The sequence below is a fragment of the Eublepharis macularius genome, chromosome 16 (genome assembly GCF_028583425.1).
Source record: "Eublepharis macularius isolate TG4126 chromosome 16, MPM_Emac_v1.0, whole genome shotgun sequence".
In the NCBI taxonomy this organism is placed as follows: domain Eukaryota; kingdom Metazoa; phylum Chordata; class Lepidosauria; order Squamata; family Eublepharidae; genus Eublepharis; species Eublepharis macularius.
In genome coordinates, this window is record NC_072805.1 from 44333684 (window position 1) to 44349830 (window position 16147).

General features: G+C 45.0%; 1 protein-coding gene across 1 annotated transcript; it reads left to right on the plus strand.

The window, feature by feature from the left end:
- Positions 1-1321: 1321 nt before the first annotated feature.
- WFDC1 (WAP four-disulfide core domain 1) lies at positions 1322-15982 on the plus strand. The gene is made up of 7 exons (XM_055000615.1): positions 1322-1398; positions 1614-2031; positions 10020-10215; positions 11537-11620; positions 12598-12738; positions 13702-13743; positions 15316-15982. The coding sequence occupies exons 2-7, from the start codon at positions 1864-1866 to the stop codon at positions 15378-15380; spliced, it is 696 nt and encodes a 231-aa protein (XP_054856590.1). The 5' UTR covers positions 1322-1398; positions 1614-1863; the 3' UTR covers positions 15381-15982.
- Positions 15983-16147: the final 165 nt, after the last annotated feature.

A 16147-nucleotide genomic window follows, 5' to 3' on the forward strand; every position in this document is an offset into this window, starting at 1 on the left:
TGGAATGAAGAAATGAGCAATCAGCAAGAACTTGATGCAGATAGGAGCCCAGATACCTTTACTTCAAGAAAGGAGCCCTTGCTTCACCTCCCCAACCAGATCTGCCTCTGCTTTCTGATTTTCCTCCTTTTTAATATGGCGGAGACTGCCTTCAAGTCACAGCTGACTTACGGCGACCCCTGGTGGGGTTTTCAAGGCAAGAGATTAACAGAGGTGGGCTGCCCTGCAACCCTGGTCTTCGCTGGAGGTCTCCCATCCAATTACTAACCAAGGCGGGCCCTGCTTAGCTTCTGAGATCTGACGAGATCAGGATCTCCTGGGATATCCAGGACAGGCTCCTTTTTAATATGCATCCTCTTTAATTGTTGTGTGACCAAAGTGGAGAGAATACATAATTTTTTTTCCCTCCCTCTCCTATAACACTAGAAGTCAAGGCCATCCAGTGAAACCTTACATATTATCTGTTGCTTTAAATACGTACTCCTATATCCTACCTGTGCTTTATGTTGCTCAGTTTAAGTCCTAGAATTGATTATGTTCTGTTTCAGCAATTCCTCAACCCCGTACTGGATCCTTGCTAATACTATGTCTTTGTCAACTTATATTCTTTTACCCCATGGTGTTGTTTATGGAAATGTTCTTGACACTGTACGGAAATGCCTGCCCTTGTCCTTGCCACTGATTGTACTAATCTCACACTATGTAATCCACCTTGAGTCTCAGTGAGGGCCAAGCTACACATGACGAATGACACTTGAACGGCAAGTGGATTGAGTGGAGGGCAAGTGAACAGGGAGAAATACACTTGCCATTCAAGTGTCATTCGTCATGTGTAGCTTGGCCCTGAGAAAGGCGGAATATAAATAACATAAATAATAAATAAACTTATAGTAGACTAAGAACTGACAAAGAAAATATTTCTTCACACAATTAACTTACAAAACTCATTGTGACAAGATTAGCTATTGGCCACTTTCCTGGATTCTTTTCTTTTTAAATGACTAGAGAAGTGAATCAAAGATGGGCTTGTCAGCGGCTATTAGCCCTGGTAGCTACGTGGATCCTCCAGGTCACAAGGCAGTGTACCTTACAGCACTGAATGCAGGCACCAGGGGATCGTGCTTGCTTTCTTGAAATCTTCCCAAGAGCATCTTCGCCGGCTGCTTTTGGAAACCAGCTGCTGAATGGACAGTGCAATCCTACGGAAAATGAAGTCAATAGGCTTCAAAGGGAACAACCCAGTATCAGACTGCAGTGTAAAGAAACCCTTAGTCTAATCCAGTAGGTCTCTTCTTATGTTCTTAGTTGCACCTAGAAAGGCCCCCAAACCTGACAAAACAGCAGCTGGAGCAAGTACGCACAACAGCTGTCATGCCACTCAGCCTGGTCTTGGAAAGTGTGGGTGAAGTTTCTTGCTAGAATCAGCTGCGCCTGTTGCTTCAAGACCTTTATTTTCAGCTTCTCCCCTTCCTCTTTACAGCAGCTGTCATCTGATCTCTCTCTCTCTCTCTCTCTCTCTCTCTCTCTCTCTCTCTCTCTCTGAATGGGCCTCTCTAGGAGTGCCAGATGTTGAAACAAAGGTCTAAAAATAATCTTTCCATCTTTCTTTCCAGGGAAGTGGGGGGCACAAGTTCGGAACAGCTGCGAGATCAGAGAATCCGATCAAACGTGGAGTGAGAAACTTCCAGGACAAATCTTGGTTCCAGACTCAAGGCTTTGGATCTTTTTCTCTCTTTTTGTGTTAGGAATAATTGCTTACGGACAATAGCCCATTTCTGACTAAATAGTTTGGACTCCTTTTCTCTCTGGGGAAATCCAAAGCAAATTTGATCTTTGGCGGCCGGATCTGGAGTTTTCATTTGAATGGTTCATGCGGAGAAGCCGGCGGCAGCTGGAATGGGGTGCGGGCAGCATTCCTGCACCAGGGTCTTGGCCGCAACCCTGTGTTTGTTGCTTCTGTCCCCAAATTCGGGCTTTGCAAGAAAACGTTGGAAACGTGGTCTTCACCTGAAGTTGACGGAGAAATACGATGTGAGTATCTGGCTTGGAGGAAAGAAGTGAAGAAAAGCAAAGAGGTGCCTGAGCAAACCCGGGAAAAATTGACAGAACAGCTTAGGAACTTGTGGAGGGGGGACTTATTTGGAGGGGGGAGATAAAACCACTAAAGCTTTGGCTTTAGTTTCTGTGCTTCCTATTAATGGGATGATTTGTTGATTGTAAAGTGCCAAACTAGGCTAAATTCTTAATAGCCTTTCCGTTAGCAAAGGATGGGTAAGAATTTCACTTCTCACAATCTGGACTTAATCCAATTTTCATAGGAGTCTGAGCTCACCAATAGGAACCTGCTTATAAAACATGGTTGTGGGGGAGGCTAGTCCTCAGTTTCCCTGAAGTACTAAGGAGTGACGATAGAGTAAATAGAGTTCTTTTGCATCAGATCTGAGCATCAGAAGTAAATTTTCATCTAGGAAGGGATGGAGCCCGATTAAGACAAAACGGCTCTAGGCATGTACTGAACGTCTTTTTTTGTGATTATGGTCCCCTCTCGTGCTTTTAGAAACAGGAGGTGTTAAAAAGGCGAGGCTAAAAGGCACAGTTCCCTGGACGGTTGAACTCTTAAGATCATTCTACGTCTCTCTGTCTCCTGTATTAACTCCTGATTAACTGAATTGAGGTTGACCTGGGTAGGAACTAGCACAGCATAATAATTACAAGCTGAGCAGTCTCTGAATTGAATTTCGCCTCCGCCACAAACTCAACAGGTGGCCTTGGGCACACCTCTGCCAGCCTCAAAGCTGTAGCTGGGATAGAGAATAATACCGAGCTACCTCGCAGGACTGTTGTAAGGATTACTGAGATAATGTATGTGAAGTGCTTTAAACCCTTGATGTACCTGCCACCTCCTGGAATTTCGGTTCTCCCATCTTCTCTGTGATGTGGGAATAATGATAATCCTACCTTACACAGTAGTTGGAAGAATTATTGTGTTCATTGATCTGCAATGTTCTGCAATAGGCACTTTGAGGACTCCTCAAGATTGCAAATGCTCCAGGGTCTGCAGTTCTAAATGTTTTTCTGAGTTCCTTCCCCCTCTCTGTTCCTGGTGCCCCCCCTTGCATTCTGGCACCGGGACGTCTTCCTGGACAGGTGTTCATTATGAGAGCTTGTTGAATCCTGCTTCCCTCCTTCTGTGGGGCCTTCGGGCTATTTGAGCAGGGAATAAGCTGGGGATTTGTGACAGCAGTGTAACATGCTCAGGTAGCAGGACGTGCATTTCTCCGGCACTCCTATCCTCCTACTGGTGCTTTAGGGGACTGGGGCGGAATATCCAGTGTGCAAAAAGTTCTGATTCTAATGCCTCGTCTTCTGGACTCATCCCACTGCCCTCATGTGAACTGAGTTGTGAATTAATTTTGTTAATGGAAAATAATACCTTTGCATGAACTTCTTTTCCCTGAGAGGGTATTCTTTTCCTGTGTGTAAATGGGAGGTACATTGAAAGGGTATGTCTTAAGAGGACAAAAGAGCAAGAATTGCACACTCTTGGATGTACTGGTCCGTTAGATCTCTGAAAGATCCAGCCATACCTGCTGATCAGAAGCAGTGACTGATGTAGACTGGAGTCTACCCCACCCGATGCAGCAAGAAGTTGATGGAAAGGAGGCACACAGAGATATACCGGGCAGCCTCCTTAGAGGGTGTGTAGGTTTTTTGCATAATGAATGGCTCAGATGAGGTATATGCAAACTACCTGTCTTAGCAAATGTTCAGTGCAGTAAATCCTTCAGCTGCAACCTCTTGGGTGTGTGTGAATCTGCTCAGTTTCAGAATGAATGAATGAATGATCCAATCTTAGGGCCAAGTGACAAGTGACGAATGACACTTGAATGACACTACGTGATCGAGTGGAGCGCAAGGAATGCATGTGAGTCTGTTAACTTGCTGTTCAAGTGTCATTCGTCACTTGTAGCTTGGCCCACAGTCATAGCAGAGATGCAGCACAATTTGACCGGAAGGTGGCCAGGCCAGGAAATCATGCAGAGACACAGCAGGCAGCCTCCTTTATGAGCTCCCAAGAACCTTCAGTTATTACAGCACAGTAGCAGTTCTTTATTGGCCCATTACACTCATTATTGCGCTAGAGAAATCCAGTGGTATGCTTGCAAACCAGGCCAAAGGTTTTGATTCGGAAAGTAGCGTGCTGAGAGTTCCACATGTTCAGCCAGGATTTTGGAGTAGCCTCTTTTCAAGAGCAAGCCTTGAGCAAACTAGCAACCTGCCCCCACCAAACCTCAAGCAAGTTTTATAGAGAATCTCCTCCTCAGACACTGAGGGCTGCTCTCGGCTAAGAAACAGCGAAGAGAGCTGGTGTGTGCTGAAATCCCTGGTCTTTCTGGGGCCTCTCTGGGGTGACAGCCATCCTCTTGTGTGCAAGGATAAGGACTTTTGTTCTGAACACTTACAGGAACCAACTGGGATTTGGTGGAGTTTAGTTCCCAAGAAAGGAAATTGATTACGAAGCAGGTGGAAGTTGAAAGGGGCAGTAGTATTGTCTGAGCTGCAAATGCGAGGCCTTTTATCGGGGTTTCCTTGAAAGCCCCTTTCCTGCCATTGTTCACAAGAACCATCTAGGATTACAAGCTCAGAAAGGGCGAGAGAATCTGCCTCAACCTAGCACTGGAAAGGGCCAGTCCATGAATTTATTTAAGGAACATTATGAATCCAGAACATCTGCAGGGAGAGAAAACATCTGTTTCACTTGGCAAAATTAAAACGATACAAAATAAATGCTCTCGGTTTAGTTTCTATAAAACTAGAAAGGGGGGGGGGGCGCGAACTATAACAGCAGCTGAGAGTTTTGTAGGCCATTAGCAAATGAGATGTGTGGAACCAGGTGTGTTCCCAGGCCCAGCTCTGCACATCGGCGCTGTGTTGCTTTTCGGCAGTCAGCAAGATCGAGGACAGACACAGGCAGTGTAAGGGACACGTGGTTGACGAGACCCGAGCTCAGTTCATAAACATGTGGACAATAATATATCACTGGTCGGGATCACTTCTCCCACATGTCCACCAGATCTATCCACCCACCCACCCACCCCATCTCTCTCTTTCTCTTTCTCTCTCCCCTCCACCTATCCATCCACCCACCCACCCAACCTAGCTGTCTATTTGGTCTGTGTCTGTCTGTCTGTCTACTCATACACTCACCCCATCTCTTTCTCTCTCCCCCATCTGTCCATCCATCCACCCAAACTAGCTGTGTGTCTGTCTGTCTGTTGACCCATCCACCCACCCCATCTCTCTCTCTCTCTCTCTCTCTCTCTCTCTTTCTTTCTTCTCTCTCTCTCTCTCTCTCTCTCTCTCTCCATCCATCCATCCATCCATCCATCCATCTTCTGTTTGCTTTCTCCTTTATCTTAGCTGAGAAGGATGACACAACTGATGTTGTGTTAGTGTTCAGATAAGACACCCTAGAAGGGCAAAATGCTGATTCCCTCCAAGGTACATTCTTTCCGATATTTGTAGCTTTTGAAAGATTTGTTAGCTTTGGCAGGATGGAATCCAGGTGCTACTGAGTTGGCAAAGACACGGGGGATTCCTTTTCTAGCGGGACAGTCAAGTCTCCTGGAGAAAAAAACCCAAAAAGGGAATCTTGTGACACCTTAAAGACAAACAGGTTTCTTGAAACAGTTTCAGGTGAGTTCATCTCTAGCAGCAAAACAAAATATGAGTCTGATAGCAACCTGAAGACCAACAATATTTTCAAGGATATAAGCATTTGTGGGACAAAGCTCATGTTGTCAGCTATATACCTGATTTATTGAAGCAGAAAATGTTGTATGCAGAGACTGGTATGTTTTCTTAAGAAAAACTGGGAACTGTACAGAAAATGATTGCAATTCACATTTGTAGCACGCCTGTGCAACATATCTATGCATTATTCTTGTGTGTGCGGGCACACGCATGTACATGCTTGGGAGAAAATTCTCAGAAGTGGGAGTCTGACAGCACTGATACCAAACTCTTGAATTTTTGACTGTGCAAATGTTTGTTTGCAACCACACATTTTTCCTGGAACTGAACTTTTTTTCCTCTTCGGAATTGCACATTTTTAAAGGCCCTGCTAGAGCCTAGCTGTTGTTGTATTTCATGCTTCTAAGGAAATGAAGTCCACGAAATGTTACAGCATTCATAAAAATGCCACAGGGATTACACCACTGCACACCGAGCAACACAGCCGCTACCACAGAACTTGAAAACTTAAAATATTTAGGATACAGAAATGACCATAGGGTCCTCAAGTCATAGAAGTTGGCGAACGGCTGTACTGGAAAGTTTTTCCCCAGTTTGGCTTCACAGCTACAAACAGAAGGAAGCCATGGCTCAGTATTCATTGGGTATGAAATTCTTGTCTAATGTAAATGCAGAGCCGCCTAATTAAGTTCCATTGCAAAATGTTGCAGTCCTTGCTTTCCCCAGTCTAACTTCATTGTTTTATGCCTGCCTTCAGGAGTCACATCTTGCCACTAACATTTTTGCCCAAGGCATGGGAGTGATTTATAAAGAGTTATTGCTGCATCTGTAAATAAAAGCCTCAAGCCTGCTTGCTTTTCCAAAATAATAGAATTAAATTATTTGCTAGTGGTCTTGACAATATTCTTCCACAAGAGGCAGCGATAAACACGCACTGGACAAGGAGTTTAACAAAAACCCTTTAAGAAAGCCCCTGTGTACTGGGACAGTATATCTTTGAAAACGAAATGCAGATGAAAAGCAAACAGGATAAGGCCGGCTGTTATCTTTCTTTTCTGCTTGGGAGTGCTCAGCGAATGCTTGCTAGTCGCTAGAGAAACAGAATTGACCTTGCTTTTCTTGCTGTGGGAAGTTTTGGACATTCTGATGTCTTGTCATACAGACAATGCAACCTTCTGCTTTGGTTCCTACTCTCTAGCTCTGCCTTCACTGTAACAAGCTGCTGGATATCTTTCATCATGCTTGTGCGTCTCTTGAAGTGCCTCCGAGTGATTTGAATTCCAGGATTAAACAAGACTCTCAGCTGCAGAAATGCTGAGACTTGCCAAAGATTAGGAAACCGGAAAAGAATCCAAAGGACGCAGGCGCCAAAATGTAAACCCCAAAGGAGTTTCCAAGCATGCGAGCCAGCAATGTGGGTCTTTGGGTTGACTGAGGTCAGCAACCAAGTCGTAAAGAAAGGAAAAGGCTTGGTACAAGGATGCAAGTTCAAACGAAGATTTTCACCGTTTCGCAGCTGATTCCTTTTACAGGCTTGAATTTGCAAGCCAACTTCAGTTTGGGGGGAAACAAGCCAGGCCTGACATTAAGAGGCCGAAGCAATAAAAACTGTGAAACTTCACGCGGTTATACTCTTTACTACCAGCTGTTATCACAGTGATAACCCTTTTTCCAGATTGTACCATTTCAGGCTGCCTCGGAGAGGCGGGGTGGGTTTACATATTTAAATGTTCCTCCATTGGGAAGAGGGAACTCAAGAGGAACGGTTGCACACCTGAAATTGAAAAAAAGTGCCATCTAATTCTCCTGGTTGTCTAAGCAAGTCCAAAGTGTTCTACACAGGGCTTTTTTTCAGCAGGAATGCAGTGGAATGGAGTTCCGGAACCTCTTGAAAATGGTCACATGGCTGGTGGCCCCGCCCCCTGATCTCAAGACAGAGGGGAGCTTAGATGGCCCTCTGCGCCGCTGAGCAGTGCGGAGGGCAATCTACACTCACCTCTGTCTGGAGATCAGGGGGCGGGGCCACCAGCCATGTGATAATTTTCTCCGAGGGCAACCCACTGAGTTCCACCACCTCTTTTCCCAGAAAAAAAAGCCCTGGTTCTACGGTATACTGGAAGTAGTTTGAATGTACCTCCACAGCATTCCATGGGTGGTTCAAATGATAAAATGTCCGTGTGGGTGGTGGAGAGGAAGCAGGAAGAGGGCTTAGCTTCTTACCCATTCACCTTTCTTGCCCCATCTCCAATGCCAGCAAAATTGGCTGATTTTGCACACCTAGGCTCTGACAAAATGAAAATTCCAAAAATAGAAAGCTGTAATAAATACCTTTTAATAAATGAAATCTGGCCCTCAAGTCAGAGTTGACTTATGGCGACCCCTGGTGGGGTTTTCATGGGCAAGAAACTAACAGAGGTGGTTTGCCGTTGCCTGCCTCTGCAGCCCTGGGCCGATTCCAGATGACTAACCTTAAGTCGCTTCATGCCGCCCTCTTCCGGATCGCGACGGGGAAAATGCGAAATATCGCGTTTCCTCACGCGAGTTTTGCGCGTCATCGCGCAAAACTCGCGCGAGGAAACGCGATATTTCACATTTTCCCCGTCGCGATCCGGAAGAGGGCGGCATGAAGCGACTTAAGGTTAGTCATCTGGAATCGGCCCTGGTCTTCATTGGAGGTCTCCCATCCAATTACTAACCAAGGCCAACCCTGCTTATCTTCTGAGATAGCTCACCTGGGCTATCCAGGAGGGGTGCCTTTTAATAAGACCAAACAAAACATTAAATCTAGCATTTCAACCACACATATCAAACCATGCACAAGTTTCAGGGTGGAAGAAGGAAAAATATTTAACTTGCAATGAGATTCTAGGTCAATCGTAAAATAGGCAGTTATCTAGATAAAATAGATAAAACTCTAAACTAGGCAGTTATCTTGATAACATGACAGAAGAGGCAGGTGGCAGTCCATCAAATGGGGAAAAGATTTTTAAAAGCTAAAGCACTTAATAGGAGGTCTCAAGGAGATGGGGCGGCCTGTTGTTGCCAACTGATGCCATCTGCTGGACCATCTGAGTATTGTAGATAATGCTCCAAATATGAGCAAGGGGTTAGATGTTTGTACAAATGTTTTGTTGCAAAGTTGAACAATATTCCTAGTTCTGGATGTTATTGGATTTAGGAGTTTGAGGTTTTTAAAAATAATGCAAAGTACTGAATTTGTGGTGCTTATGCTTAACATGGTTACTTTAAAATACAATTTTTTAAAAAAAGCGAATCGGAAGGGGGGGGGGGTTGTCAAATTTTAATAGTGACATTTGAACCACTTTCCATTTCTACTCACAAACAGTACTGCCATAAAGTAAACTAATGGCTGATTCCGCACACGTTGGATAATGCACTTTCAATGCACTTTATCAATCGTTTGAGGTGGATTTTTTGTTCCGCACACAAAAAAATCTGTTCCAAATGATCTATAAAGAGGATTGGAAGTGCATTATCCAACGTGTGCAGAATCATAGTCTTTCTCCCCCCGCTCCGCTCTATTTCTCATCTTCACACCTGATCACCATAGTAATATTCTATGCCGTAACATCTGTCGGGAAAGGATGTGCAGTTTCCCCACGACAAATGGTCAGAGAGATGTGTTGGTAAAGGGACAGGAATTGTTGACTATGCTACTGTGTACTGTCTACTGCTGTAACTGTGCTCCTTCTGAATAGTTTCTCCATGTTAATATGTCACATATCATGTCAATTTACATACATTTAGCTTCAGTATTGTTTCAGCTCCATATCGGAGATCTCCTTGTTTTCAAATTTCTATTGTATTGTTATTGAATGTATTGTTTATTGAATGCCCCAGCCATTAATCGTATTGACTTACACTGTGTAATCTGCCTTGAATTTCAGCAAGAAAGGTGGACTATAAACAATGTAAATAAATAAAAATAAATAAACATGATTTTTAGAGTGGAAATTAATCTGGGGAAAAAACTTCAGAATTCCAAACGCTGAATTAGCACAAGTTCTCATTCTCCTCTGGTGTTCATCTTCCATTTGTGGAACCATTTCAGAATACAGCAATGGGAGTTCCAATACTGTTGCATTTGCCGCATGATGCAAAAATCATACTTGGTAAGAGAGAATTGTTATGTGACAGGCCTCTTCAGGGAACCTAGTTCCACTGGAAAGCACCATGTGGTAGTTTAAAAAATTATGGGGGGGGGGAATAGTCATTCAGATTGAACTTGCTTTCTCTTTTTCAAGGACTATGAGTACCCCCTTCATTCCCATGGCGCACTATACCAGAAGAATGACCGCTGCCCCCCTCCGCCCCAGACTCTACCGGACCGAGCATGCGAGGTGCCCGGGTGCCGCTCAGATTCGGAGTGCGAAAGGCACAAACGATGCTGCTACAATGGATGCATTTATGCCTGCTTAGACTCGGTGCCGCCACCCCCAGGTACGCCAACCCATCAGTCATTCCGGGGTTTCTATTGGATCAAGTTCAAGGGTCGCTCAGCAGCCAATCTGACACAAGGATTTCTCTGCCAAGGGCAATGATAGGCAAACCTGATTTTATATCCCAAGGCAGATTCCAGGATAGGCAACTGAAATATCCTAGCAAACTTTTGCATTGCCCTTAACCCACCTTTCAGAAACTCTGCCTGGTCTATAAATGAATATTTTCGTGGAGAGAGTTAATAACAACAACAAGAAGAAGAAGCATAGATGGGCCATTTCCACACTACTTACCTTCATCCGGAATGCCATGGAACATTGCGGAAAAAATGCGGAAGATAGCGTCTTCTTGCGTGAGTTTTGCACGAGAAGATGCTATCTTCTGCGGTTTTTTCGCGCCGTTCCATGGCATTCTGGATGAAGGTAAGCAGTGTGGAAAGGGCCATCCAGAGGAGTTAGCCGGGTTACTCTGCAGTAGCAAAATAGCAAAGAGTCCAGTAGCACCTTTAAGACTAACCAACTTTTTTGTAGCATAAGCTTTCGAGAGCCACAGCTCTCTTCGTCAGATGCATGATTCTGGTGTAGTGAGTTAAGTTTGGTGTAGTGGTTAAGAGTGATAGGACTCTAATCTGGAGAGTCCAGTCGCTCTTAACCTGATGAAGAATAACAACAACAACATTCGATTTATATACCACCCTTCAGGACAACTTAATGCCTACTCAGAGCAGTTTACAAAGCATGTTATTATTATCCCCACAACACTCACCCTGTGAGGTGGGTGGGGCTGAGAGAGCTCCAAGAAGCTGTGACTGACTCAAGGTCACCCAGCTGGCTTCAAGCAGAGGAGTGGGGAATCAAACCCGGTTCTCCAGATTAGAGTCCCGTTGCTCTTTACCACTACACCAAACTTAACTCGCCACACCAAAAGATCCTTCCTTTTATCTTACGATGTGGAGAATGTTGGATTATCCACTGAACTCCATTGATGCTGCTGGGTACAAGATGAAAGGGAGAAGATATCAAAGCAAAAGGAAATGCAGCATGTGGAACTGAGGGCCAAGCTACACATGACGAATGACACTTGAACAGCAAGTGGATTGAGTGGAGGGCAAGTGAACAGGGAGAAATACACTTGCCGTTCAAGTGTCATTCGTCATGTGTAGCTTGGCCCTCAGTGTTACATGACGTGGCTTACTGGCTGCTACCAGAAATAATTAGAGAAACACACAACAGAGGGTTGAACTACTTGGATCATTGACACAGCTCTGCTTTCTTATTTCCTGCCTTTGTCCATCCTTTCTAACAATGTGGTTTCTTTGCAGTTTTGGATTGGCTCGTACAGCCCAAACCACGCTGGCTGGGTGGAAATGGCTGGTTACTTGATGGACCAGAAGAAGTTTTACAAGGTACACTGCGGTCAGAAAAACACATAAATCCTTTGGAAGGTGCAAGTTATTGACTGTCACTGTATAAAGGACGGACAGCGTTGTCTAGTGATTAGACTCAGGGCCAAGCTACAAGTGACGAATGACACTTGAACGGCAAGTGTATTTCTCCCTGTTCACTTGCCCTCCACATGATCCACTTGCCGTTCAAGTGTCTTTCGTCACTTGTAGCTTGGCCCTAAGACCTGGGAGACCTGGGTTCTAATTCTATGAGGCCTACTGGATAACTTGTTGGGACCAACCACTCTCTCTAACTTACCTTGCAGACTTGTTGTGAGGGCAAAATTGGGGAGATAACTTTGAATTCCTTGGAGGGAGGGTGGGATTATAGATAGATAGGTGGTCAACGTTTGACGCAAGGGCCAGTGAGAAAGGATAAAACAGGCCTCTTCTTACAACTTATTCACAAATACTGTCACTTTTGTAGGCTTGCATAGGAAACTACATTCCTGCTCTGTGTTTGTGCCTTGATTGGTAGGGATCGAGAGTTTCATGGTAACTAGATAAATGTGATCCTTTAGCGGTGCCTGCACATCAAGCTACTGTTAACTGCTTAGGAGCTAGGCACGGAATCCGTTTAGAAAGCCAGCATTCTGGGACCTTGCGCTCCTTTAAAGATCTGCTATATCCACATTGCTGTCCTCCTAAAACTGAGCAAACCGTCCTGTCATTAGCAACCAGAATGCAGCTTGCAAAGGCCATTGATAGCTGATTGGTGAAGGTGTCTTGGATGGAGACCTCGCTTTGGACCTGGAGAGAGAAACAGGAAGGGAAAAGGAGAAGAGGGCTAGTGAGAGAGGTTTAGCAGCCCAGAGACTAAAGGGCGGAAGCTCAGCTGCAAGGAACTGTACGCTGGAGACACGAGCAAAAGAAAACTGGTTCCATGTTGTGCAGTCCTTACAGCGTTGCTTGACTCCAGTGTGATGTTTCTGTTGCAGCTGAGGCTTGTAGCACCACTGAAGATGGCGAAGAGCCCCTGCACTGTCCGACGGGATACGAATGCCACATCATAAACCCTGGCAATGCGGCCGAGGGCATCCCCAATAGAGGGCAGTGTATCAGGCAACGGGGAAACTCAGGTACATCTACCCTGACTGTAGGCTGTACGCTATTAATGTGTGGTCTATGATCGTAATAAAGAAGATTGACAGGTACATCTACCGGCATGTGGGAGCTGAAGCATTTTGCTTTTTCGACTGGGTCTGGGTTCAATGCCTTGCGGATACTAAAAGCCCAAACTGTCTAGACAAAGATCACAAAGTCTCAATCTGTTTTATGCAATGCACATTACAAGCTCACGTGGCAGAAATTTCCAACAGTAAAGGAAGAGGGGCCTTAATCTTTCCTCCATCACAGGTTTTGCTATTCAAAACTGGCTCCTCTGTTTTGCCATTTGGGAAACCCAGGTTTAAATTCCCCGCTCAGCTATGAAACTCACTGGGTAGCCTTGGTGCAGTTACTCTCTCTCAGCCTAACCCACCTTACAGGATCGCTCAACACGATGGTCCCAATCCAAATTGCCTCTTACTGCTCTTTTTAGAGGCAAAAATACATCAGGACAAATGATCACAAATCTGTAATGTAATACGTGGTTTGTTAGCCACCTTGAGTTTCTGCGAGGCGACCAATAAATGTCTTAAATAAATAAATATAAATAAATTGAATACACCTCGAGGTAGGTCTAATGAGATCAGGATCTCCACTGAAATAGAGCAAGAATGTGGACCATTTTATTAAATGAGTAAATTTCCATGCACCGTAAGTTAACATCACCCATTCTTCTTAATGTGCATTTCTTGCTTCCAGACACTAGAGGTCTCTGTAACTGTTCCACAGAGCATAGAGATCTTGGAGTTGGCTGGCTAGCCTGCTTAGTGGGCGATTGTGGAACGTGATGCTACTTTGAAGGCCAGGCTACTCCGACATGCAAACATGACTTTGATGCACATTTGCCATTTAAAGTACAACCAATGCTTAGGTAGCTGTTGCCCAACCAGATAATTCTCGCATTGTAGCTTGTTTGTGTGTGTGTTTTTTTCCAGATGGGCGGAACCTGCATCCTAAATATTACAAGGAATATTTGGGTAAGACACCAGCATTCCGATTTGGTCACAGCCACGCTGAATTCAGTTTCAAGGCATATCATCCACACATCAGGTTTGATCTAAAGCACACCCAGTTGTTGCAATCAAAACACATCAGGGGCTGGTTTATGTGCGCAACATCAAGGGATGGTTTGCGTATGCAAACAGGTATTCACCGATAATCAAGCTCTGTGCTTTTCAATGGCCCGCTGCCAAGTCTTTAGCAAAAAGATGACTGAGGAAGGAACCCTACCACAAATTTTGTTAGTTGTATAGGTGCTACTGGACTCTTGCTCTTTTCTACTGCAACATTATGCCTGGTGTGGAAAGAGGTGTAGAGAGAACTTTCCTTCCTTCTCCCCAGATGCCAGAATTCAGAGTCTTCCAATGAAACAGATGGGCAGTAGATAGAAGCGTGAAAAAAATAAGTCTTCGCATAATATGGGATTAACTTGTGGAACTCACTGCCACAAGATGCAGTGGTAGCTTAGGTGATTTATGCATGCATGTCTATCACTACATGCAAGCCAACCCTCATCAAGGGTTGGCTTGCATGAGAGAAGTTTTGTTGTAGGTCACCTCAATGCAATGTTCTTCATAGTCCATTCACATGTCCATCCCAGTAACTTATAATTAAGAGTAGAAAAATCACATTGTGTAATGTAGTGACTGAAAGACTGGCCTATAACCCAGGAGATTCTTATCTTAGTTGCAAACTCATTAGGCGACATTTGACAAGTCTTTTCCTCTTGATCTTATGGGAGTTAACATAATGGCCTACTATCTGATAGGTAGGATTGCCAACTCCAAGATGGGAAATTCCTGGAGATTTGGGGTGGATGCTGGGGAGGTCAGCGTTTGAGGAGGGGAGGGACTTTAGCAAGATATGATGCCATAAAATCCACCCTCCAGGGGTGCCATTTTCTCCAGGGCAGCTGATCTCTATAGTGTGGAGATCAGTTATAATTCTGGGAACCAGGGCTTTTTTTCTGGGAAAAGAGGTGGTGGAACTCAGTGGGTTGCCCTCGGAGAAAATGGTCACATGGCTGGTGGCCCCGCCCCCTGATCTCCAGACAGAGGGGAGATGAGATTGCCCACTGAGCGGGGCAGAGAGCAATCTAAACTCCCCTCTGTCTGGAGACCAGGGGGCGGGGCCACCAGCCATGTGACCACTTTCAAGAGGTTCTGGAACTCCATTCCCCTGCGTTCCCCCTGAAAAAAAGCCCTGCTGGGAACTATGCAGGCCTCACCTGGAGGTTGGCAACCATAATGTTAGGACACATCATTTAAAAACCGATTTACATTTTAAGAGATAGCACCGGCACATCGCTTTGCAGCCTTTTGGCTGGGATCAAGTGTAGTATAGCACCCGCACAAATTGATCTCTCAATGACTGTCAACACCAAGGCTGCTCTGATTGAAACAAATAAGTTTTTCACCCACTTTAAAAAAAGAACATCCCCCTCTCAGATTCTCTTACCTAGCCCCATGAGGGACCTTTCTCTTATAACTTTCTACAGGTTGTAGAAATAACGTCCTATCCACTGGCTCTTCTAATCTGCTATCTTGCAGGAAGCAGCTCCAATAACGTGGTAGGTTTAGGATACGTGAAACAGCAACAAAAACATCTCGGCTGATTCAAGTGCAGTCCTGTGCCGAACGCGCCCATGGAGTGACCCTTGGTGCGAAAATATGTAGTGATGCATCTGCTCCAGTTGCCAGAACTGGGCCTTGCCCACAACGCCCCCCTCCTGTGCACTCCTGGCTTTATTTTGGGGGCACCCCCTGGAAGGACACCAGCTCCCTCACTGTGCTCTGACCTCCTTTCTCCTGGCTTCCGTTTTCGTCTCCTGGCTGACCTCGGGGCTGCTAATCCAGTTGGACTCCTTGTCTTCCAACCTCTGCCTTGCCCTGCGGTATTTTCGGTATTTTCGTTAGAGCTCAGACTAACCCGAAAACCCCAGCTGGGAGGCTGACAAAGGGAATTGTTCGATTACTCCCTGGAAATACAAAGACGACAAGAGCTCGCCTGTTTACAAGCATCAGTGATTATTTGCTAGACTTTGTTTTCACTTGCTACATACATCATGATACTGAAAGTCATTATTTTGGACAGCATTCTTCTGCCTCCTACGCCAACCCTTCCACTGTAATTCACATCTCATTAATTTAGAGTTTCCAAATAGTAGTAATATCTTACTACTTATAGGGGAAAAAAATAAAAGCATCTTGTTCATGAGGCCTGGCTAGTTTATCAACTTCTGGCTGTGTGTTTCCACGGTGCTTATTTGGTGTCCAGTCTGGTAAGGTGGCAGTAAATAATTTTGTTTCCAGGACTTGCTGTGAATCCAACTGAGGCTGTCTGCTTAGACCATTCACACAGTATCATCATCACTTTATCTAA

Bases quoted from the DNA above. Each gene is read 5' to 3' on its own strand.
- WFDC1 (XM_055000615.1), top strand. From the start codon at position 1,864: ATGGTTCATGCGGAGAAGCCGGCGGCAGCTGGAATGGGGTGCGGGCAG. The intron at 10,216-11,536 runs GTACGCCAACCC...GTTTCTTTGCAG, and splicing joins CTCGGTGCCGCCACCCCCAG to TTTTGGATTGGCTCGTACAG. The intron at 12,739-13,701 runs GTACATCTACCC...GTTTTTTTCCAG, and splicing joins CAGGCAACGGGGAAACTCAG to ATGGGCGGAACCTGCATCCT.